Below are 25,617 nucleotides of genomic sequence, written 5' to 3'. Positions count from 1 at the left end.
ATAGACTAAAATTACTATTATTCCCTATTAAAAAAACAAGATGGGTGAGGTCATATTTTATTGAACCAACCTCTATTACCTCATCCCCCTTGTGTAGGGTTGCCAACTTTCTAATCCCACAAAACCGAACACCCTAGCCCCGCCCCTTCCCTGAGGCCATACCCCCTGCCCTGCCCCTTCCCTGAGGCCATGCCCCCTGCCCTGCCCCTTCCCCGAGGCCATGCCCCCTGCCCTGCACCTTGGAAACGGCCAGCAGGTCCGGCTCTAGGCAGAGGCACAGCAGGCAGCTCTGCGCGCTGCTCTTTCCCGCAGGCACCACCCCCACAGCTCCCATTGGCCACGGTTCCTGGCCAATTGGAGTGCGTAGGCGGTGTTCGGGGCGGGGCAGCACACCGAGTCCCGTGCCCCGCCTAGGAATTGGACCTGCTGGCTGCTTCCGGGGCACAGTGTGGCGCCAGCCAGGACAGGTAGGGACTAGCCTGCCTTAGCTCCACAGCACCGCCGACCATACTTTTAATGGCCCGGTCGGCAGTGCTGACTGGAGCCACCAGGGTCCCTTTTCAACCGGGTGTTCCGATCGAAAACCAGACACCTGGCTACCCTACCCTGGTCTCTCTAATATCTAGGACAACACAGCTACAACAACACTGCATACTATTCGCTCTCTTGCTTTGCAAATACAGGCTGGCCAACAGGTGGCACTGGTGTGTATCACATGCCCGCCTTTATCCACAATAGTTTCTTAGCTCAGCCACATGAAAACCAGGAAGTCAAGGCAGAAAGTTTTACTATGTCTTCCTCCTCCATGGACACATGAATGATCAGCAATTTGCACCGCTCAGAACTATTCTGGACAATCTATAAATAACTGCAGACATCCCCCATCCTGTCTGGCACGATGCATCATTTGCCACCAGTGTGCAATGATGCTCTGTGGAGGGTGACAGTAGCTAAATACCCAAATATCCAATGCCACCATTCCATTCTTCATTAGAACTTACAAGCATAGGTGCCGTGCACAACCGATCTCGCAGTCTCCTTTGAGAAGGAGGATTTAAGATAAACTGTACCTAGGGGTAGCTTTATCATCGCTGTTATGGCTCCAGCTATGATTAACTACGAGATTTTTTTCATTCTCGTTGATGTCTTCAGACCCCACAACTCCTAAAAGAAAAACAAAAGCTTTACACAGAACAAGGGAACATGACATACAATACTTACACGCTGAGACAAATACAAGGAAAATCTATACGCCAAGTATTTTCCCATGTTCCCAGAAAAAAACAGGCTCTTATTTTAAGTGTGTTGCATTCCTCATGGGATAAGAAGGTTAAAAGGGTTTTTCCAAATACTGGCTATAATCCCACAAGCACAGTTCAGTGCTCCTAAGTAAAGAAAAAAAATACAGGAACATTTTGTTGGAGGATTTTAAGAATATGTACACAAATTACTGTACCAGTTAAAAAACAACAACAACCATTTGATACAGATGGGAGTTACAGACTACTATATGGATTTTGTAATATAATAATTGGGAAGGAACCAATGGGAAAAGTAACATTCATCTGCTTGAAAAACTCAGAACGGTGACATTAAGAAAAAAAAAAAAAAGAAAAAGAAAAAAAGAGAATCCTACCCAGAGTACTAAAAACTGCTTTTCCTATTGCACATGTAGGGGGAGCAGAGCTGGGGCCCAGGCCAGCCCCCACAGCAGACAGGGAGGGAGCATCACCCAGCTCTGCTCCTAGCCCCATGCCCAGGGCCTCGGCTGCCAGCCCTGGGGCTCCACTCCCAGCCCAGGCTGCTGGCCCCACGCCTCGGGCTCCTGTTCCCGGCCCTGTGCCCAGGGCCCCAGCTGTTTGCCTAGGCTCAGCTCCCAGCCCTGCCCCTAGCTGTGGCCCCAGCCTCAGCCCCCTTACTCCTGTCTGTGTCCCCACCTACCAGAGCCGCGGTCCCACTCCCGGCCCAGGGGTGGGGGGGGGGGGCGCTAGGGTGACCAGACAGCAAATATGAAAAATCGGGACAGGGGTTGGGGGGTAATAGGAGCCTATATAAGAAAAAGACCCAAAAATCGGGACTGTCCCTATAAAATCGGGACATCTGGTCACCCTAGGGGGCGCAGACAGGGGTAAGGGCGGGGGGACACGAGGTAAAAAGTTTGGGGACCACTGCAGTACAGAGAAAAACTGCTCAAGCTCCTTGTTTAAAACTCCTACAAGGCAATCAGGCCACATGACTGGCCTGTTTATAATAATCAGATGTTGCAGAAAAGGAACCTTGAGGAGCTGATAACTGATGCACCTTTGCTCTCATCGGTTCCAATTTGTTTCCTCCTCAGCAAGTGCCTCGCCACCAGCTTGCTCTGTCACAGGGCTACCCATTATCTCTAGGTCCCAGTATAAGGCCTCTGCACTCCCAACATTGCCCAATCCCCCCTTCAAAACATACACGTGTAATGAACCTTTGTCAAGTCCAAAGCCAGGCAAGAAATAGAGAGAAAGGAAAGAGAAACACACACCTCACTTCAAGGGCTTCCATGTGTCTGCTGAAATATCCATAACAGAGCACAACTCACTAGTCACTTAGTCTGTCCCCACCCTGACCCAGCCCAGTACAGAGTCCTTGGTGGAAAGCCAGCCCCGCCTCAGCATAAGCAACATGATAAGTGCCAGATCTCAGCCTTGATACAAGGTGCACTTCACAATAAAGTACCAGCCACTACGCAAATTTAACTCATACATTAAACAAATCATTGTTCTGCAGTAGATCATTTTGCATTCCTCTCCAGTGACCACGTTCCACACTTACAGGTGCCAAAATAACTATTTAATTGTGGGGCTGAGTTTTTGTTTGTTTGTTTTTTTACAGCAGATATACAAATATCTTGATATTTTGACACAGGCCCACATGACATTCTCATAAGCAAACTAGGGAAGTTATTACAAGGTGGGTGCACAACAGGTTGAAAAACCCATACTCAAAGAGTAGTTATCAATGTTTCGCTGTCAGACTTGGAGGGACTTTAGTGGGGTACCCCAAGGGTCTGCCCTGTGTCCCATACCATTCAATATTTTTATTAATAACTTGGAAAAGAGAATAGAAAGTATCCTTAAAAATTGTGGATGACACCTAGGTGGGAGCAGTTGCAAGCACTCTGTAGGATACTATTAGAATTCAAAATGTCCTTGACAAATCGGATAATTGGTCAGAAATCAACAAGATGAAACTCAGTAAAGACAAGTGCAAAATACTACACTTAGGTGGGAAAAATCGAATGCATAACTACAAAATGGGGAATAACTGGCTAGGCAGTAGTATTGCTGAAAAGGATCTGTGGTGTTACAGGAGATGATGAATTGATTATAAACCAACATTATTAGACAGTTGCGAAAAAAAGACTAATATCATACTGAGGTGTGTTAACAAGAGTGGTCATCTGTGAAACATAGGAGGTCATTGTTCCACTCTACTCAGCACCGATGAGGCCTCAGCTGGAGTCCTCAATTGTGTTCAGTTTTGGGTACGACACTTTATGATAGATGTGGACAAACTGGAGAGAGTCCAGAGAAGAGCTATGAAAATGAGAAATGGTTAAAAAACCTGACCTCTGATGAATGGATTAAAAAACTGGGTATGTTTAGTCTTGAGTAAAGAAGATTGAAGAAGGACCTGTTAACAGTCTTCAAATATGTTACAGGGTTATAAAGAGAATGGGGATCAATTGTTGTCCCTGTCTACTGAATGTAGGACAAGAAGTAAATATATGGAGATATACCTATCTCATAGAGCTGGAAGGGACCTTGAAAGGTCATCAAGTCCAGCCCCCTGCCTTCACTAGCAGGACCAAGTACACCTCTACCCCAATATAACGCTGTCCTCAGGAGCCAAAAAATCTTACCACGTTATAGTTGACACCGTGTTGTATCGAACTTGCTTTGATCTGCTGGAGCGTGCAGCCCCGCTCCCCCGGAGCGCTGCTTTACCGCGTTATATCCGAATTTGTGTTATATCGGGTCGTGTTATATCGGGGTAGAGGTGTACTGATTTTGCCCCAGATCCCTAAGTGCCCCCCCCTCAAGGATTGAACTCATAACCCTGGGTTTAGCAGGCCAATGCTCAAACCACTGAACTATCCCTCCCCTCAAGTAATCCGCTTAATCTGCAGCAAGGGAGATTTAGGTTAGTTACAGGAAAATCTTTCCAACTGTAAAGATAGTTAAGTACTGGATTAGGATTCCAAGGGAGGTTGAGGTTTCTAAGAACAGTTTAGACAAACACCTCTAAGGAATGGCCTAGGTTTACTTGGTCCTGCCTCCATACAGGGAGCTAGACTAGATGACCTCTTGAGGGCCCTTCCAGCCCAACAGTTCTATGATTCTATGAAATGGCAGTTTCCAGCTTACTCCGCCTAGTACACAAACCTACAGATAATGAAGAGAGTTTGTTTCTGAGATTACAAATCTAACAAATGAAGCTGGACAGAACAGTTCTGTTCACTGAAACACAGAGCGGAGCTCTTCTGTACTGCAATGACTAGGCAGCAAAGCTGAAGATTTTATCACTTCTACAAAATTCTCTCCAGGCCAGCAATTCAAACTAGATATAGAATTTAACGTACTTTACCCGGAGATTCAGAACACACAGACTAGAAGCAGCTGTTCCCTCAGCTTGGAAAACTTCTTTCTGCCCATAAAACCCTCTGAGAATAAATACTTCACAGGAGGATTTATTGGAGGTTGATTCCAAGAGCATGAGGATCAAAACTCATGACAGCTCACAAATCCAAAGTAGGGTTGGAACTGGGGTCACTGCTCCTGGAAGCAGCAATGGATTTAGATGGACAAATACCTGTGCTTCTTTCTTGTCTATGTCTGCACTAACAAGGAGGTGTCTGGCTCCAGATGTGATGTAACCAATTCCAGCTTTCCCTGTGGGCTCACCCAGCTCGTACACGGATTGTGTTTCCTGAGCAGGTATTTGAATGTGCTTGTGTAGAAATTCCCACAAGTTTAAGAAGAAGAAATTGGAACTGAAACTAAAAATAGCACCAGAAGAAAGGAGACATGTCATATAGAAACAGTAGCTTTACACAGCTGACCCAAGCCAATTCCTCCACAGAAATTGCTGGTGCTGTTTTTGCAGCAATAGAAATTTCTGCTTCTATGGAGTCTCAATCACAAGCATTCATCCACAAAACTCCAGCCTCGGGTCATGTCTACACTTATAGCACTGCAGTGGTGGAGCTATACTGGTACAGCTGCGCCACTGCAGCGCATGTGGTGAAGACGCTCTATGCCGATGGAAGAGTGTTCACCCATTGACATTAAAAAAAAAAAAAAAAAAAAAAAACACCCCCGCAAGTGACATAATTAAGGCTACGATTTTGTCATGGACATTTTTAGTAAAAGTCAGGGACAGGTCATGGCTTCTGTGAATTTTTGTTAATTGCCTGTGACCTGTCCGTGACTTTTACTAAAAATGTCCATGACGAAAAGGGGGAGGGGGGAGGGTCCAGCACCCTGCCCTGCTGTGGCTGGGAGCTGCGGCCGCTGCCCCATGGCTGGGAGGGACCCCTGCCTGTGGCGGCTGAGGAGCTCCGGAGGTCCCCAGCACCTGTGGGGACTGGGGAGCTCCGGGGGATTCTCCCCACATCCACTGCAGCTGGGGAGCTGTGGAGGACCCCTGCCACTACAGGCAGCAAGGGTACTCTGAAGCTCCCAGCCACCAGGGGAGTTAGGGGTAGCCTGCAGCTCCCAGTTGCTGCAGGCTGAAGTCACGGAGGTCTGCAGAAGTCACAGATTTCGTGACTTCCACGACCTCCGTGATCAAATCGTAGCCTTAGGCATAAGCTATGTCTCCCATCAACATAGTACTGTGCACACGACTGCTTATGTCAGCATAACTTATGTCACTTGGGGGGTGGAATATTCACACTCCTGAGCGATATAAATTTTGCCAACATAGGCAGTAACGTAGACATAGCCTCAGATTAGCAGGATAAAGCAACAAGTACTTCCAATCTCTATCCTGCTGCCCTTGTTTACCTGAAATAAACTAAGCCTTCCTTTGAATGCTGGGCTCTAATCCAGAAAAAAGGAATTCCTGAGATCTGGAATAAAACTGCCACTTCTGTACCAGCCTCTGAGATTGTGAGGCGACATGGGAATTGAACAGCTGCCACCTTTCCCCCATAAATTGATGAAACTCCCCATAAACTGAGGAGCAAGGTGATCGCTCACTCTCTCTAAACACAATCATGCCCAGAGTCTTACGGCAGGAATGCCAAAAAATACTTTGGGATCCATTAGGATGGAAGCCATATCAGCACCACTGTTCTGCTGAGCAAGGCTGAGTTCCTTGGAGATCAGCTCCCGTTCTGTAGAGTGCATTTATACTTACTGAGCTGTGCAAATGCCAACGCTTCTGAGGGAGCAGAGTCTGCTGCACACTAAAACAGCTTGGGGGGGGGGGGGGGGCGGGGAGGCTGTTTTCCTCTATCTTGAGGAACAATCCACTGGAGGAAATTGGCCTTGTTAGGACACATGCCAAAACAGATAGATGCTGTGCCAGTCCCCTTTGCCTATTTCATCAGGAAATTACACCTCTACTCCGATATAACGCTGTCCTCAGGAGCCACAAAATCTTACTGCGTTATAGGTGAAACCGCGTTATATCGAACTTGCTTTGATCCGCCGGAGTGCACAGCCCCACCCCCCCGGAGCGCTGCTTTACCGCATTATATCCGAATTCATGTTATATCGGGCCGCGTTATATCTGGGTAGAGGTGTATTCTGAAGAATAAACCCAGAATGGTAATTAGCAGCTTGCCCAGGGGGCAGCTCCCTCATCTGTTTTGCCTCAAATCAGACCAACCTAGATCCACGGTGCATTCACCCACTTGGGATTTTTTAAACACAATCCAAGACATTTTATCACATTTGAAGCTAGACAGAAAACACTGGCACATCTGCTGCATGGAGCCAAGGAAGAATCCTGCACTTGCCTCTGGGGTGGAAGTAGATGGAGCCAAAAGGTCCCAAAAACTAATGTGCTAAGGAGCCACACAGATCTCCTCATTAAGCAGGTGTGATTATTCTCTCCAAATGGTACTAAATATACAGGAAACAAAAAAAGGCAAGTCAAATTTTTGGGCCTGACAAACCTGCCTGAGGCTTTTTAACCATTATAAAATCAAAGCAGAGCGAGATAAATCTAGAGGCTGCAGCATCACATTACACTAAACTAACAAGATACACTTCAGTCTTGAAATAAGTTGAAACACTAATGAAAATTAATTCGTTTCCAAACATCCCTGCCCCACCTGCAGCAACACTGCACTGCCTCTGGGGTAGCGCCACGAACATTCTCCACAAGCATTAGTGTAGTCATTAAGCAATCAAGTGTTGCCTTGGGCTCTACAAGTATTCTGGTTTAGGCCCTGAAATCCATCCCAACAGGGACTCAAGATTCAGCCTGGGCTTACATCCCTAGAGGGGAGGGTCTCTACCCAACTGTCACTGTCATCCTCACACTGGGAAGGACACAACTTGCAGAGTTGCCCAAACAGAGTTAATCATTGAAAAGTTTATGATTTACTGAATATGATTATCTTGTTTGTATCATTTTTGGTATCTGAAGTTAGGAATATTGTCTAGGTATCTATTACAAATTTGTTTTACACCTGGGGAATGCATTAGGGAGAACAATAGGTCTTAGAAGAAGCTAATCTCCTCCCGGGGAGCCTTCCTGAGGAGGCTACAAACAGCTTCCAAGTCATGGCTGCTGTGACCCTATAGGGACATATGCCCAAGTCACCTGGTACTGGACTCCATCTTGGATACCAGTGTTTTTCCACTGACTGGGCATGGGAACCAAGCTGGGAGACAACGGTTTCCCGCCATATGCAAAAGCTATCTAAGGCAGGGGAGTGACATCACGGTGGTTCTTCACCGACTCCCCACCCAAAGAGACTCTTGGAAATACCTGAGGAACAAGGACTGGACTGGGGGAGAAGGGATGGACCGAGGCTAGAGGGATTTCTAGTCTGTGAAAGGAATCCCTGGGGTTTTTAAGCTTCAAGCAAGGGCAGCTGGTCCCTTAAGAATCCCTGTAAACGGCTTAAATCATCATTTAGGGTGAGAAGTTGCTACGCATATCCAATCTTTTTAGTATATTAAGTTTAGTCTGCGTTTTTGTTTATTTGCTAAGTAATCTGCTTTGATCTGTTTGCTATCTCTTATAATCATTTAAAAATCTATCTTTTGTAATTAATAAACTTATTTTTGCTTTGTCTAAAACCAATGTGTGGGAGTCATAAACAGGGGCAGAAAGCTGTGTATATTCCTCTCCACATTGAGGGAGGGGGTGAATTTCATGAGCTTACACTGTACAGTTCTCCGTGCAGCACAAGACGGTATAATTTTGGGTTTACCCTCCAGAGGAGGGGGTGCACTTGAGTAACTGGACAGTTCCTTAGATGAAGCCTTCCCATGAAGAGCTGATTCAAGCATCTGTATGTTTCTGCAGCTGGGTGTGTCCGTACCTGTATGTGTGCTGGTGAAGGTGCAGACAGGAGCCTGGGAGAGGGCTTGGCAGGGGTCACAGTAGTACAGTGTAAAGGGAACCCAGGCTGGTGGGTCAGGCAGGCTCAGTGGTACCCCAGTTCCAGGTGACACTCCGGGGGGAATCCATCACCGTATGTTTGGCCAGATCGATTTTTTTTTTTTTTTTTTAAGTCCAGCTAAGGATGGTTCTAGCTAGATGGGGCAAGAAATTGAAGATATGATGAGCTAGAACACATACAGAGTCTTGAGGGAAAAAATTAACTGTTAAAATAAGACCAGGCACAAAAATAAAGATGCTTTGTGAACTCAGTACAAGTAGAGTGTGCATGGCCCAAACTGTAAACAGGATTTGCAGCTAAATGGATTTAACAGCTAATTGGGCCTTTCCTATTAAAAGGTTGTAAAGATACATTTAAAGCACTGTCCCATGGCAGACCACAAAAATCTATTTGATATCCTAAGCTTGGACCTCTGCAGATCAAATCAAATTAGCTTTATCAATTGTGAACAGTTATACTGACTCAGCTAACACATCCTTTTGATTACAAAGGACCCAGTGTAGCAAAGGAGACCCGAGCAGAGTCTCCAGCTCCAGCTGAGAAAGGATAAAAAGTGAGCCTTGCTTAGTACAAATCCAAGGTTAGTCAGGTTGTTAGAGCAGCATATCCAGGCTGGCAAATGAAGAGGCATAAAGCACACCACCAGCATTCCCCTTAGAAATCCTCCCCCAGCAGCTATGAACAGCTGAACTGTTCCAGTTGGACTGTACCTGCACCAGAGGCTGTAATTACTCCTGATCCAAACAAAGCAGAATTCTCAGTCTCCCCTTCCTGCCTTCTGCATAAATTCACCGTAAGCCACCTCCTGCACCGTGGCTGGCAGAGGGCACATAAGGCCCTTGCCCAGCTAAACAGTCAATATGCATCTTCTGTATTCATGTTCTCCACTGCCCCAGCCATTAGCCATCGGGGGTGGGGGACAAAAGCAATTGTTAGATCTGGATGACAAAAACAACACAGGGAAGCCTTGAAACAGCAACTTTGTCAAAGGCCAATCACCCACTCTGAGAATTCAGCATCCGGCTGAGGGGCTTAATTCACACAAATGGAGATATTATGTTGCTATGCTTCAGAGATACCACAAGAATGTATTTGCAAAACAGCTGTGGTTGTGAAGTGTTAAACACTGAGGTGCTTCTCTCAAATATATGTGCAAGGTCTTTCCATGTCAGGCCTTAAGGTGAAAGTGTTTTAAACTTCAGACTTTTACAGGCACCATCTCTGACTGGCTATTCCAGATCTCTCTTCCCCATCCTCTTCCACTCTGTACCCCATGGTCCCCCCCATCCCCCAGTGATAAAGCACAAGCTAAAAAAATTCACAGCACTTTTACAGTAAGGGAGGGAACAAAAAAAGAAGAGGTCATAAAACTGAAAAATGGAGAAGGTAAAAGAAGGAGGAATGCAAGTTATTCTGAAGCCAAGAATCTCAGTATCCATGAATTTGGTCAAAAAAGCACCCAGATCTGAGCATGGGTGTAGGAGCTGTGAACGCCCAAGTTCCAGTTCTGGCCTCCGAGTCTCTCCCTGTCTCGCTACATCTCCATTTTACAAATGGACAAACTAGTACAGGGCTTCTCCATCATGAGGACTGAGGGTTGTGAGGATTGTAAAGTCAAAGGGAGTTTTATCATTGACTTCAACTGAAGAGGATTTCGGCCAATGCTGGCAGAGCGCAAAAGGCTATTTGCCAGCAGTTCTGACTTTGAGCACTGTAACTCTAGTTATGCCTTGTGTGGTCTCTGTGTACAAATAGCCCTCGGTTCCTCTTTCCAGGCTGACATGCTGTATGGCTTTGCCAATGGCCACATCTTCGGATGGCAAGGTAAAGCCATGAGAGGGGCTTCTGAGATGCTTGATCAAAAGTCAAAGCAGCCACTGGGACTCTGGGCAGGGACCCACAGCTCTAGCATAGGCATGGTTCATTCATTCTGAAGACAGAAAGCCACAAACAGGGCCACATCTAATTTCCATTGAAGTCAATGGGAGTTGGATCAGGTAAATAGGGACTTTCCAATCATCTACAATCCAAGTACTACAATCATCTACCTATGTACTTATGTAGCCCCATCACCATAATATCCAAGTGCCTCCCAAGGATTTCAAAACAGGAAGAGCAATCAGGGATAAAGACCATCCACAACAGGGAAGCCGCGGCCAGCACATCCCTCGCCCGCGCCGCTTCTCACCGCCCCCATTGGCCCGGGACGGCGAACCGCGGCCAGTGGGGGCCGCGATTGGCCAAACCTGCTGCGTCAGCAGGTAAATAAACTGGCTCGGCCCACCAGGGTGCTTACCCTGGCGAGCCGCGTGCCAAACGTTGCCGACCCCTGTTATAGTGTATTCAGCCTGAGGTCATGAGCTAGTTTCCGAAGAAAGGAATAATGGTTCAGATCACCAGCTGATTATCAGATTTCTCTAAGAAATGGAAATTATTGGGCTTTTGACATACCAACACTGGAGACAGGAAGGCTGGGAGTGGGGTGGGGTAATGTGCTCCCAGAGATAACTAGGAGACAAACCTGGACAAATGCACCACAAAACCAATGATATGCCTGATACACATCAATGAGATTTTCATCCTCTGGACAGACAACTTAAACTCTCTCATACATTTCCACCATAACTTCAGCAACCCGGTCCATTAAACTCTCTGGAACACTCCCACTCTAGCCTCAACTTCCTGGACACCATGATCAGTTTCAACAATGGTACCCTAGAGACAACTATATATAAGAAACCCATGGATCACCACACCCACCTTCATAGATCCAGGAACCACCCCCAACACACCAAGAAATCTTTTATCTACAGCTAGGCACTCAGATACCAGAGAACATGCTCTGAGGAGAAAGTCCAGGATATACACCTTAACACACTCAAAACCGCCTTTACCAAACAAGGACACTCCACCAGAGAAGTAGATCGCATCATGGAACAGGCCACCCAAACACCCCGAACCTGCTTCAATACTGAAATATAGAAAACCCACTCCAACCACACACCCTGAGTTGCCACCTACCACCCCACATTGGAACCCATATGGGGTATCATCAAACAACTACAACCCATTTCAGTGGGGACCCCATCCTGAAAAAAATATTTCCTGAACCATCTCTTCTGACTTTCAAACAACCCCCCAACCTCATCATCGGAAGCAAGCTCCCCACAGACCAGCACACACCAACTCAAAGCGGCACCAGACTCTGCTAGAACAACAGATACAAAACCTACAGATCCAATGAACAACACCCCCCAACACACCTTTCAAGATCCATGGGTCCTACATATGCCTATCAAAACATGTGGTGTACCTCATCCAGTGCATTATGTGCCCCAGTAACAACTATGTGGGTGAAACCAATCACTATGCTCTCGAATGAACTCACGCAGGAAAATGATAAAAAACAAAACCACCATATCATCTGTGGGTGCACACTTTTCACAAAGTGCTCACTCTATATCTGACCTCTCAGTCCTCATCCTCAAAGGAAACCTGCACAACACCTTCAAAAGACAAGCCAGGGAACTTAAATTCATAACTTTCCTACACACTAAACATCATGGACTGAATGGAGACAATGGATTTATGGCTTATTACAATAATCTGTAACCCACAACCCCCCTTATTGTCCAATGATTACCGGGGTGTTAACAGACCACCTCACCTTGAATTTTCACTTAGAATATGTGCTAGCTACTCATGCTAGACTCCATTCAATCTTGTATTTAGCTGTGACACTATGAGTACCTTTCCCAGACCTCAGGAAGAGCTCTGTGTATCTTAAAAGCTTGTCTCTCTCACCAACAGAAGTTGGTCCAATACAAGATATTACCTCGCCCACCTTGTCTCTCTAGGAGATAATAGTCATTTGACCATTCTCCCAGCCAGGAGTTCTCATAAAAGACTCTTGTGTAAATGTTAAGGAAGCCTCACCCTAATGGCTTAATAGACTCTAACACCTCGGACACAAAAATGACCAGAAGAGGCACCTCTCAACATGCAAGCTGACCGAGTTGCAGGGACTTGCAAAGAGAATCCAGGACACAGCAAGGGAGACAGTATCAGGATGCTGATAAACGGACCACAGCATGTTCAGAGAGAATTGCTATTTGCTTTTCTTTTTCTTCTGTAACAGCTGAGAAAGCCGTATTTAGTTTAGCTTATGAGAAGTGTCAATCTAAATGAGTTAAGAAAACAGTTTTTCTTTTAATTCTATTTTCTCTCTGTTTTTAATAAATCTTGTTTGTATTAACAGTCTCTGTGGTCTGGATAACTTCCAGCAGATGTCCTTGGGAAGATAGAAACCCATAACCTCAAAGGAGAGGTACTGAAGGGTAAAGAGTTTCAAGAACTAGCAACCCCCTCTTGGGCCAGGTCTATGCCCAAAGTCTAAAAACTTTTGCTGGCATAGCTATGTCAGGTGCATGACGAGGTGTGATTTGCCAGCACAGCTACACTGGTCACAAAAGTCCACTAGTATAGATGCAGTTATACCAGCAAAACTGAGCTATACTGGCAAAGGCACAGTTTTGCCAATATACGTTGTGTCCACACTAGAAGTGCTTTGCTGGTCTTGTATATCAATACAATTCTGTTGGCAAAGCCTTCCAAACGTAGGCCTGGCCTCAGTCTCTGTCAAGAGGCATCTCCAAAGGTGTCTTGTGTTGCTATCAGGATGCAATAGAAAAAACACAAAGGAAAAAGCCGCATGAGCTGGCAGTGGGGTTGGTCACTTTTTTGTTTGTTTTAAAAGCCCACTCTACCCAGGCTCCCTTTATACAAAGGGCAAGCTGGCACAAATCCAGTTCCCTCCTTCTTTACAGTTACGTTTAAGCACGGACTACCACTGACAGGTTTTATTCAGTTGTATTTCACAATACCAGCCGTAAACTCAGCGTAACCAGGGCACTATAAAAGTCTAATTCCCTGTGGCGACACTTTCATAAGTTAGCCTCCACCACTTTGCACAGAGCCTGTAACTCCCATCCACTGCTCTGTCAGACTAATATTTTAAGATTCTATATTTGTGACAAAGAATCCCAAGTACACTAAAATACTGCGCTAATCGAGCTGAAACTGCCTCCGGTGGCAAGTCACAGGCTTCATTTCAAGGTTTGACACTAATTGAAGGAGGCACTCTGAGGGTTTTACATGCTTATTTAAGCAACGCCTTGAGCTAGAAGTGGGATGTGGTTCCTCTACTAATTCTGCAAAAGCACCTCCGTGCTGACCTATATGAGCCTGTTACTCTTCTGCTTGGCCAATGCACTCACAGACAACAGAAAACTTGCCAGACAACGGTACTTCTATGTTGCAAATAAATATCTACAAGGATTTAGGAAAATCAAACTTATTTTATCTGTAACCTGTTGCAAATTCAAATCCAAGGTCCAAAGAGCGGACCTTCCAACATCTGTGTATACAGGGATGTATTCAAATTGACACACAGGAAGTCAACACCACTACATAACTAACAGAGGCAATATGATTAGGGCCCATGTCTCCTATGAAAAAATCCCTACAAAACATCTCTTTGGTAGACTTGTGTTAGACACATAGCTATGCACTGTGACCTAGGTAATGCAGTGATAGGTACTGTACACATACCTGACAAACTAAGGCCTTCCGCTACACATAACAGAAGGTCCTATCGTTTCTGTCTGTGCTGAACCAGGGTTTCCCATTCTGAACTTCAGAATAATTTCTGAAACCGTACACAGGTCTAGGAAGATTTAATGTCAGTCACTGGTAGCACATTGACAACCAGGGGAAATAAAACAACATGCACCTGGATAGGCTGTAATCCAGAAAGGATGCAAAGAGAGGACAACATGCATCTTATAAGATGAGCATGGATATCTTGGGTTTTGAGTGTATTACACTGATCTCAGACTGCAACTTCAGAGGTTTTTATATATTTTCAAACAGTGAGAGATCTGGCTGTTCGCTTATCTGACTGTTGTGCAATCACCACACACATTGGGTGTGACAGCAGCCCTGAGCGAACCACACAGTTTCTAATATCTTATACCTATTACAACAGTTTGAATTTTAGAAGGCTGATATATATATATATATATATTCATATTCAAGTAGTAATTCACTTCATCAGCAGGTTCTTTAATAAGGTTTATTCAGACACACGCTGGCTGTGCACTAGTGCCTGTACAAGTTTCATTCTGAATTTGTTTTATCAGCCTTATTACAATGATCCATGAACCATTAACCACATGTGCATCTTCATGCCCAGAGCATTCTCTAGTGGCATTTTATTAATACATCATAAAGACACAAAACAGCACCTTCCTTCCTGAAGGCTCCCCAAACTCTTGACGGGGATTACTTCATCCAGCACACAGATGCAGCCACTTCTGGGGTGGGTACATCAGATGTTGCAAAGGGATGCTTCCCCTTAACTAAGCAGCAGCCACAATTGCTCTTTATCCAGGGAGTTGCCCCTCTGTGCAGGACCGAGATGCAGATGCCTCTGGGTTAGGGCATGACAGCTGTTTATATAGGCACCCCTTGCCTGGCACTGCAAGCTGCTTCTGAAGTGGGGTGCAGGGCCTGCCTAAGCACCACACAGCAAGACCATTCACTATTTTAGATTAGAAGGGGAGAGGAATCCTGCACCCCACTGAAGCTGCAGGGGGATTCAGTGAAACAGAACGGAGCCTCAGGGGGACAGGGGAAGGAGGCCTGTTGGGGTAGGGATTACAGAGTTCACAGCCTGACTGGGGCAACGAGACAGGGACCGACCCCCGACCCCCACCAGGCACCTGCCCCCGCCCCCCATCCAGAACCGCCCCCCACCCGGAACTGCCGCCCCCCAGGCACCCCCCGACCCCCAACCTCCACTGTCCCCAGCACCTCGCCCGCATCGGTCACCCACCTCCGTCCCCATATCATCTCGCCACCTCCCCGCCCGGCCGCGGCCGCCTCCACCTCCAGCCCGGCCCGGCGACCCCCGGAGCATCCGCCTCCAGCACAATCCCTGAGCCTCCCCCGGCCCCTACCTCCGCCGAGCCACCCGGCCGCGGCCATGGCCCTGGCCCTCAGCTCAGCCGCCTCCGGGCCCCGCCCACGGCGGGCAGACCTCCTCCTAGCCCCGCCTCCTCCAATCACCAAGCACCTCCTCCAGGCCCCCCCTCCAATCACCAAGCAGCTCCTCCTAGCCCCGCCCCTCCAATCACCAAGCAGCTCCTCCTAGCCCCACCCCCTCCAATCATCAAGCAACTCCTCCGAGCCCCGCCCCTCCAATCACCAAGCAGCTCCTCCGGGCATCGCCTCCTCCAATCACCAAACACCGCCCCTGTCTCTGCCAATCACCTCCCTCCAAAAACCCGCCATTTCCCCTTCACGCCCAGGGCCGGCTCCAGGCACCAGCTTAACAAGCAGGTGCTTGGGGCGGCCAAGGGAGAGGGGCGGCACCTGCAGCAATTCCGGGGCGGCAGGTCCCTCACTCCCTCTAGGAGCGATCGCGGCTTTTTTTTTTTTTTTTTTTTTTTTGCTTGGGGCGGCAGAAATGCTGGAGCCGGCCCTGCCTCTGCCCCCGTCTCCACCCCCCTCCCCGTCCCCGCTGTGCCTGTGGAACGCTGCCGCGCCCTCCGTGCCAGCCAGCGCCCCTCAGAGCGCCCGTGCCAGGCTCCGCCCACACCAGCCAGCGCGCCTCAGAGCGCCCGTGCCAGGCTCCACCCACACCAGCTAGCGCCCCTCAGAGCGCCCGTGCCAGGCTCCACCCACACCAGCCAGCGCGCCTCAGAGCGCCCGTGCCAGGCTCCGCCCACACCAGCCAGCGCGCCTCAGAGCGCCCGTGCCAGGCTCCACCCACACCAGCTAGCGCCCCTCAGAGCGCCCGTGCCAGGCTCCACCCACACCAGCCAGCGCCCCTCAGAGCGCCCGTGCCAGGCTGTCTGTTTGAGCTCCCACTTTTCTTCACCTTGCCCGACAGCAGCCCTTGGTGACCTGGGTCCCTGCTGAGGAAGCTGAGCCAGGGACCCAAATGGTGTTGGGGCCCACAGGCCGTATCCGCAGGAGGGCAGTCAGACCTGGCACACAGAGGGCACTAACAAATACTGTACCTGAAGGAGCCAGCATCAGTCCACAGCAGGGACTTGCAGGGACCCCAGTGGCCTCTGCTCTATAAATAATCGAACCGTAGCATAGGGTTACCATATTTTGAGTGTCCAAAAAGAGGACACTCCACGGGGCCCCGGCCCCGCCCCCAGTCCCGCCCACACCCCAACTCCACCCCTTCCCCAAAGTCTCCGCCCCCTCCCCTGCTTCCCGCGAACATTTGATTCGCGGGAAGCCTGAAGCAGGCAGCAGGTAAGCTGGGGGGGGGGGGGAGGAGGCGCGGCCCAGTCTGGCCCCCTCCGGCAGCCGGCCCCGGCGTCTCCAGCCTGGCTCGGCTCGGGCCCTGGGGTGCCGGCCCCGGGCCAGCCCCCGGCCGAGCACCCCCAGGCCAGCACCGCCGGCCCCCGGCCCGGCCCCAGCCCGCGGCCCCGGCCCAGCACCGCCGGCCCCGGCCCCCGGCCCAGCGCAACCCCGGCCCAGCACCGCTGGCCCAGCACCACCGGGCCCGGCCCGGCCCCCGGCCCAGCACCGCCGGCCCCGGCCCAGCACCCAGCGGTGCCGGATTTTCCTGGACATGTTCGGCTTTTTGGGATTTCCCCCCGGACGGGGATTTGAGTCCCAAAAATCCGGACATGTCCGGGAAAATCCGGACGTATGGTAACCCTACCGTAGCATGATTCCCAAGAATTAGCTGTGCAGGTTAAGTATATACTGCCTGAAACCCATGTGCACAGACATGCACTCCTAAAGACTCCCATCTTGAGAAAAATAGCCAAAGGGCTCTTACTTGGTGCAGATATTAACTGCTCATTATTTGAGCGCTTCCAGCCGTACCTGTGACAGTAAACATATAACACTATCCAATGCAGGTTGCACATTAACTAGCATTAAACAACCATGAAACTCACTTAGGGTCCAATTCAACTGCCCTTGAAGTCAATGGCAAATCGGATCAGCCCTTAGTACTCCTGGCTTCCCTAGTATCTCTCACACACCTAGCACCATCTGCGCCCAAAATGCCATTAATCTTTCCTTGGACCCAATCATACCCTGAGCAGTCATGCCAGCCTTCATAACCTAATATCCCTGCTATACCAGATCTCAATACACAGGATCCAATTATTTAAACCCTAGAAGCCATTCCTGCTGCCATTTTACCTTTCCTGCTCCCTTGACATTCCCTGCATGGCTACATTGTTTTTTACATCTCAAGACACAATTATTGTCCATTGAAGAATGATAGTTATTCCAGGGGAGGGAACTCCAGTTATTAGGAAGAGACAGGTAATAGTTACGGGAGATTCAATCATTATAAACATAGCTGGGTTTGTGATGACTGGGAGAACCGCATGGTGACTTGCCTGCCTGGTGCGAAGGTTGTGGATCTCTCAAGACATCTAGATAAACGTATGTGTAGCGCTGGGGAGGAGCCAGTGGTTGTGGGACATGTAGGTACCAATGACATAGGGAAGGATAGGAGAGAGGTCAAATTTAGGCTGCTAGGTAAGAGATTGAAATTCAGGCCCTCCATGGTACCATTCTCTGAAATGTTTCCAGTTCCACGCGCAAGGCCAGTTAGACAGGCAGAACTGCAGGCTCTCAATGTGTGGATGAGATGATGGTGTAGGGAGAAGGGGTTTAGATTTATTAGGAACTGGGGAAACTTTTGGGAAAGGGGGAGCCTATACAGGAAGGATAGGTTCCACCTAAACCAAAATGGAACCAGATTTGCACTTAAAATTAAAAAGGTCATAGAGCAGTTTTTAAACGAAGGGCTGGGGGAAAGCCGACAGAGCACATGGTTTGGATAGTGACATTCCTTAGGGGAAGATCTATTAATGGAGATTCTCTATGTCCTAGTAAGGAGGAGAGGATGGAAGTTGATAAAATATGGGTAGGATCTGATGAGAAACAGTCAAATGAAAAAGATTCCCATTCAATTACATCATGTAATGGCAGACAGCTAAAAAGTGACATGTTTTTAAAGTGCTTATATACAAATGCTAGAAGTCTAAATAATAAGATGGGTGAACTAGAGTGCCTCTAGAGGATATTGATATAATAAGTATCACAGAAACGTGGTGGAATGAGGATAATTAATGGGACACAGTAATACCAGGGTACAAAATATATCGGAAGGACAGAACAGGTCATGCTGGTGGGGGAATGGCACTATATGTGAAAGAAAGCGTAGAATCAAATGAAGTAAAAATCTTAAATGAACCAAACTGTACCATAGAATCGCTATGGATAGTAATTCCATGCTCTAATAATAAGAATATAGCAGTAGGGATATATTACTGACCACCTGACCAGGATGGTAATAGTGACTGTGAAATGCTCAGGGAGATTAGAGAGGCTATTAAAATAAAAAAATCAATAATAATGGGGGATTTCAACTATCCCCATATTGACTGGGTACATGTCACCTCAGGACAGGATGTAGAGATAAAGTTTCTTGACACCTTAAATGACTGCTTCTTGGAGCAGCTGGTCCTGGAACCCACAAGAGGAGAGGCAATTCTTGATTTAGTCCTAAGTGGAGCATAGGATCAGGTCCAAGAGGTGAATATAGCTGGACCACTTGGTAATAGTGACCATAATTATAATTAAATTTAACATCCCGGTGGCGGGGAAAACACCACAGCGGCCCAAGACTGTAGCATTTAATTTCAGAAAGGGGAACTACACAAAAATGAGGAAGTTAGTTAGACAGAAATTAGAAGGTACAGTGCTAAAAGTGAAATCCCTGCAAGCTGTATGGAAAATTTTTAAAAAACACCATAATAGAGGCTCAACTTGAATGTATACCCCCAAATTAAAAAACATAGTAAGAGAACCAAAAAGCGCCACCATGGCTAAACAACAAAGTAAAAAAAGCAGTGAGAGACAAAAAGGCATCCCTTTAAAAAGTGGAAGTTAAATTCTAGTGAGGAAAATAGAAAGGAGCATAAACTCTGGCAAATGAAGTGTCAAAATATAATTAGGAAGGCCAAAAAAGAATTTGAAGAACAGCTAGCTTTACAGTTACGTTTAAGCACGGACTACCACTGACAGGTTTTATTCAGTTGTATTTCACAATACCAGCCATAAACTCAGCGTAACCAGGGCACTATAAAGGTCTAATTCCCTGTGGCGACACTTTCATAAGTTAGCCTCCACCACTTTGCACAGAGCCTGTAACTCCCATCCACTGCTCTGTCACACTATGCTAATATTTTAAGATTCTATATTTGTGACAAAGAATCCCAAGTACACTGAAATACTGTGCTAAAAAGTAATAGCAACATTTTTTTTAAGTACATCAGAAGCAGGAAGCCTGCTAAACAAGCAGTGGGGCCACTGGACGATCAAGATGCTAAAGGAGCACTCAAGGACGCTCTTATGTTCTTAACCCTAACCCTAACCCTGAGCAAGCTGACTAGAGACAGCCTGTGTTCAACAGCGATGAGCTCCACTGTGGGGAGCAATTTGTAGTTCTGCCGTTGTGAGAAACGATGCCCCAGGCATGACCAGGCTCCTCCCCAGCCAGCCTGGCTGCTTGCTCTGCAGAGATAGGACTTTGTGCAGAGATATATTTAAAAAATGAATGTATCAATTTACTGAGTAATAGCCTCTCCCCAAAGAGAAATGGGAACATCCCGCTTGGGCGTAGAGGAAATCAGGTCTCCAACAGGCCACAGAGAGTCCTTCCCAAGAAGCATTCTTGGACCAGGCTGTGACTAGTGCTCTGCTGGGTCTAACACCTGATCTACACTTAAATTTTAGGTCAACATAGCGACATCAATGAAGGGTGTGAAACCTGACAGTGTAGACGCAGCTCGGTCGACAGCAGAATGCTTCTGTCAAGCTAGCAACCATTTCTCAGGGAGGTGGTATTCCTACACCAACATTAAAAAACCCTTCTGTCAGTATAGACACAGTCTATGGGCTTATGCCGACACAGCAACGATGCTGAGCTATGCTGGAATAGTCTCTGTTGGTCTAGAGGAAGCTGATGAGGCTCTGGGTAGGCATACCGAGAGTCCTAACCATTCCCTGGGCTGGAGTGATGGAGGGAACACCACACAATATTTTTAACATTGTGATTTTAAATATATAAACATCTTACATGCCTCTAGTGTCTTTCATCTCAAGTCAAAGGATCTCAAAGTGCTCTATAAACCTAAACCTATGCCAAGAGAAAGTCCATACACAGGGATCACTGCACCCACCATTGAACGGTAGCCACCTCAGGGGTGAAACATTGAAATTGTTTAACAGCACAATTGTACTCCCCTAGGACAGAACTGAGAACGAACCACCAATCGTTCTGCCCAACATGGCTGATCACAGGAGGGAGTCCCACATGGAAAGATGGCAGCTGTGATACAGCTTAGGTCACGTCTCTACTATGGGGACTCTAGCAGCATAGCTAGGCACCATAGCTATGCCGGTATAACTCTGTAGTGTTGACGCAGGCTACAATGATGAAAGGGGTTTTGCCATTGCTGTAGGAACTCCACCTCCCCGAGTGACAATAGCTAGGTCAACGGAAGCATTGTTCTGTGACTTAGCTGCATCGACACTGGGGGTTAAGTTCATGTAGCTACAGCAGTCCGGGCTGTGGATTTTTCACATCCCTGAGAACTGTAGTAGCTATGTTGACCTAAGTTTTAAGTGTAGACCAGGCCTTAGTCTTTAAGGGGAGGAGGACAGAGTGGGGAACAGGAGTATCCAACAGTTGCTGCCTCCCTGGAACCAGCTCTCTGTGATCTCTTACAGCATCCGAAGAAGTGAGGTTTTTACCCATGAAAGCTTATGCCCAAATAAATCTGTTAGTTTTTAAGGTGCCACCAGACTCCTTGTTGTTTTAGCATTAGTACAAGTCACAGCTTCAGATTTAGTGTCTTGAGGATTGATTCTAGGCTACATTTTACTTCCCTGCTCCATGAGTGGAGCGCCCAAGCGAGACTACAATACAGATACTATTCCTACTTGCTATTGAGGGAAAGCTCAGGCATCTCTGCTGAGCCAGTTAGTGACAGACCAGAGTGATGGATTTTGAAGGTTAGTACATCTGGAGGCCTGTAAGCTAGCTGTGTAAATGCAAGTGGCAGCAACAGGGATACTGGAATTGACATTCCTCCTACGATGAGAGAAAACACGATACAAAGACAAAACCCTAATCTAGACTTCCTCCTTCGTCTGCAGCATCTGTACCAACCTATGGATTAACTTCAACATGTATATGACAGAGGGTTGTACCTGGGTGGCACTTGCTGATCTCCTGTAGGAACGTGCGTGTATGGGACCCAAAAGGCAATCGCACCACCAGCTGAGCATCTTCCGAGCTTATCTGGACAGTCACATCAGAACCTACACATGGCGGGAAGAGGAGTGTTGGAATTAATGCTGCTAAGTTTGGAGAAGACACTTACGATTTCTAAACACTACTTTAGGTGCTGCATGCACACAAAAGCCACGCCAGCACTGGACATGCCTCCACATCCGCAGTACTCAAATTAGTAGAAAACCACGCCAGCTGTGAGGAAAGAAATCAGCTTCATCACCTCTTTCAGTTTCCTGTATTTGGATGAATTTCTTTTATTTTTCAATAGGATTTGTAAATAATCATCATTATTATTCCTCTAGTCCCTTTCGGCCCAACTAATCCCAAAACATTTTTATAAACTTAAACTAACAGAAAAATTAGACAAGGAATCCCTACCCACGCCACTGAAATACAGTTGCATTTGAACAGCACTTAACACATTTTGGGGGCTTTTACAAGTTAAATAAACAATAATAGTATCCAGCGACTACTCCAGTGAAAGCTAGGGAGACCGACTAGAACTCATCTTTTAGCAACAATCCGGAATCATTTAGCCAAATGATTGGTTTGGCAATACACTGGTTAACTAGTAATAGTGTCCAGATTTATAAACTATCCAAGAATAGCAAGACAAGACTCCATCACTGCACAGAGTGTGTCCAATTCGGAGCAGCTCAGCCCCAGACATTCCATAAGCAACCCTGAGCAAACTCCACCAACCAAAAACCGCGGAATAATGGTTCATACAGAGCTTGTAACCTCAGTATACGGGAATCTTTCTTGTACCTCGTGGGAATCAGAGCAACAGAAGAGACTCACCAATGATATGAAGGTCACTGTCAGGTGTAACTGTCAAAAGAGAAAAGCAATTCCATTAGAAAACCTGGCAAGTGGTGCCTGGGCCACGCTGCTACTATCCAGGGATACTACTTCATAAATAGCTCAGACAGACAGACCGACCCTGAGCACCCTCTGATAAGGGACAGAAAGGGAGGCAGAAGAAATCAGAAAGGATAGGAGGCCATGAGTATTATTTGGTAACTCTAAGCTCTCCTCTTGCCAGAGCTGGGGGTGCAGAGGATAGTTTGGGACTTGGGTTCCATGGGGTCCAATGCAGCCTGTTTTCCTGAGAATGTTAATTAATTACACTGGCTTCAGCTGTTTCAAAGTTACAGCAAAACGAGGCAAAAGGTGATCCAGTTTCCAAATTTCAGGCAGCAGTACAACAAAATCCAGATTCTGTTCCACACACAGATCCTCTCTTTGCCTGCCCCCAAGAAAAGATGGCACCTGATTGAACTCTGAGGAGCAGAAGCTAGAACCTCCTTCCAGGAAGCGCGTGAAGGATGCAGAGGACACTCTACCTTCTTCTGCTGCAAATCCTTCTGTGATCGGCACAACTCTCTCCAAGCAGACATCCTCAGCTGTTATAGCCATTCGCCGATGAGTGTACAGGAAGATCCTGCAGGCAAAGCGCAGGGGGGTAATGCCACCTCCATTCCAGCATCAGCACTGAGCTCCCTGCAAGCCTGGTTCAACACCCTCCTATCCCAGCACCACACTCACCTGCTAGCGCAGCCCCTGCAGCTCCTGTCCCTGCGCCGTGCCTGCCAGTGCACCCAGTAGGGTGTGTGGGGGGGTTAATTAATTTATACAAGTTGCTGGTGAACGGTACCAGACTAACAGCCCTGGAGTCTAGGTTCCTCTGATTAAATACAGATCAGGTATAAAACAGGTAGTGGCAGGGCAAACGACCTTCCCTCATTACTTTGCCAAACCCCAACATGGACAGAGCACCTTTGGGGTGGGAGGGGAGTTCATGCACTCTCCATGGGCCATTCAATTCTGGGGCTTCCTGCTGAGACTGCCAGCCAGAGGACCCTGCCTTCCCCATATGAGTGGCCCATCAGACATTGTCTCAAGCACCTACGCATGCTCTCCATGGGTCCGCACGAGGCCCAGAAGCCGGCTCTCCACACTCTCCTCGCCGGCCAGGATACCCTGTACCGCATGCAGCTCATGGTCAAGGAATGGCCAACAGAGACACAAATCCACTAGAGCAGCCAGAAAGGCAGGACGCTGAGCTCTCTCCTCTTTGACTGCAGCAGCCACCGGCTGCTCAGCCTCTGGGTTTCCTGTCTGGAGCCTCCATTCGCATTCAGAATCAGTTAGGAGCCAGGTGTTCTGCCACCTTAAAATTCCTCCTGCCATTTCAGCTCAACCCTGGATCCTCCCACCACGCTCTGTCCTGGGCCATTGTGTGTTGTCAGTCGCCTCTCGAGAAAGACTCTCTTCCACCTGCGGTGGTGGGCGGAGTGGTCCAGTTCCACTCTGCCCCAGCCACGCACGGAGTTGTAAAGCATGACTGGTGTTTCGGATGAAAGGTGTCAGGGGAAGGTTTTTGGATCAATTAGGGACCCTAGAATTTAGCCCAATATTATTAGCACAGCACTCAGGCCAGTGTGCCATGAAAAGGACTGGGACATACAGGTTGTTTTGGATTAACAGATGGCCTACAGGTAATGATCCTGTCTCCACTGATGCTCAGTAACTCTGAGGGGCAGAAACGGGGGACAAAGGAGTGTGATTCCCCTGGTAATCCCATGCCACGTTCACTTATCTACAAGAAATGCTGGTGCAAAGGATATGATCAGGCAGGTCTGTCCATCCACCAGGGTCTCCTGAATAGCAACTGACTGGTCCATTCTTCAGGCTGGAACGCAAAGGGCTGCTGTCAGTGAATTACGTATGTGAATTGGCCAAGCCGATTTAATGCAGCTCTGCAACAACCAGGCCACAGGGTGGTGCCAAGCAATGAAGATACTGCCGCACTAGACCGTGCAGTCAGTGAGTGGCACACGCTGATCTGACCGTGGCTCGGGGTTGCATCAGCACAGGCAGAGTGACTCAGCCCCAGCCTGTGGCAGGGAAACAGAGGCCTTGTCTGCACTACAGACCAAGCCATGCTACCCGGCAGCGTACCGAATACAGGCCGGTAATCGATGGCTATCTGCAGACTTTGCAATGTAAATCAGATACGTACCAGCTGCTGTATTTGTACCAGATCCTTCCCCTGCTGCCTCCTTCCGGCTAAGGGCTCAGATTGGAGATGCAGACGAGATCGCTCCACCTCAGATGCTCCGGCAGTCGCCTGAAGCAGCTTCAGCCAGACCCACTTTCTGAAACTGTGTCACGAGAATGTTGAAATCATGTCTGCTGCCAGACTCCTCGTAGCTCCGGCCCCCTCTGCAGCTGGAGCCCCCTCTTCTCCTGCAGGCCTCCTCCCCACTTCCTCTCCACCCCGCTCCAGCCTGGCTGCTTTCCCACTTCCTCTCTGGCTTGTTCCATCTGCTTTGGCCTCTTCCCCCTTCTTGGTGTCCCAGATCTCCACATCAGGAATCTGGGCATCAAAGCAGGAGCAGCTGGCAGGGCCATATCTATGGATTTGAATGGGAGCAGCATTCCAGCTCCTGTGATCCCTTCGGACCCTCACCTCACAAAGGAACAGGCCGATCTTTGTTCTGTCTCCCAGACACTGGCCAGATCCGTGCTCAGACCCGGGGGGAATCTGCCGTGATTTCAGATGGATTTTTGTTCCCTT

At 47.9% G+C, this 25,617-nt stretch overlaps 1 protein-coding gene across 2 annotated transcripts in view; it reads right to left on the bottom strand.

Moving 5' to 3' along the window:
• INPP5B (inositol polyphosphate-5-phosphatase B) overlaps positions 1-24,721 on the bottom strand; it is a 40,333-nt gene extending 15,612 nt beyond the window's left edge. The window contains exons 1-6 of one of the 2 annotated variants that reach the window (XM_065421636.1): positions 24,666-24,721; positions 23,947-24,027; positions 23,381-23,478; positions 22,836-22,865; positions 21,950-22,060; positions 1,071-1,164 (exon numbers count right to left, since the gene is read on the bottom strand). In XM_065421636.1, the coding sequence (XP_065277708.1) occupies positions 1,071-1,164; positions 21,950-22,060; positions 22,836-22,865; positions 23,381-23,478; positions 23,947-24,027; positions 24,666-24,721 (470 nt within the window). Of the gene's footprint in view, positions 1-1,070; positions 1,165-21,949; positions 22,061-22,835; positions 22,866-23,380; positions 23,479-23,946; positions 24,228-24,665 lie in introns of those variants that run through there. The other variant, XM_065421635.1, reaches the window with a different exon arrangement.
• Between the last annotated feature and the right edge of the window lie 896 nt (positions 24,722-25,617).

Source organism: Emys orbicularis, chromosome 23, assembly GCF_028017835.1.
Source record: "Emys orbicularis isolate rEmyOrb1 chromosome 23, rEmyOrb1.hap1, whole genome shotgun sequence".
Lineage (NCBI taxonomy): Eukaryota > Metazoa > Chordata > Testudines > Emydidae > Emys > Emys orbicularis.
Note: the sequence above shows the minus strand (reverse complement) of the source record. Positions and strands in the feature narration are given on the sequence as shown.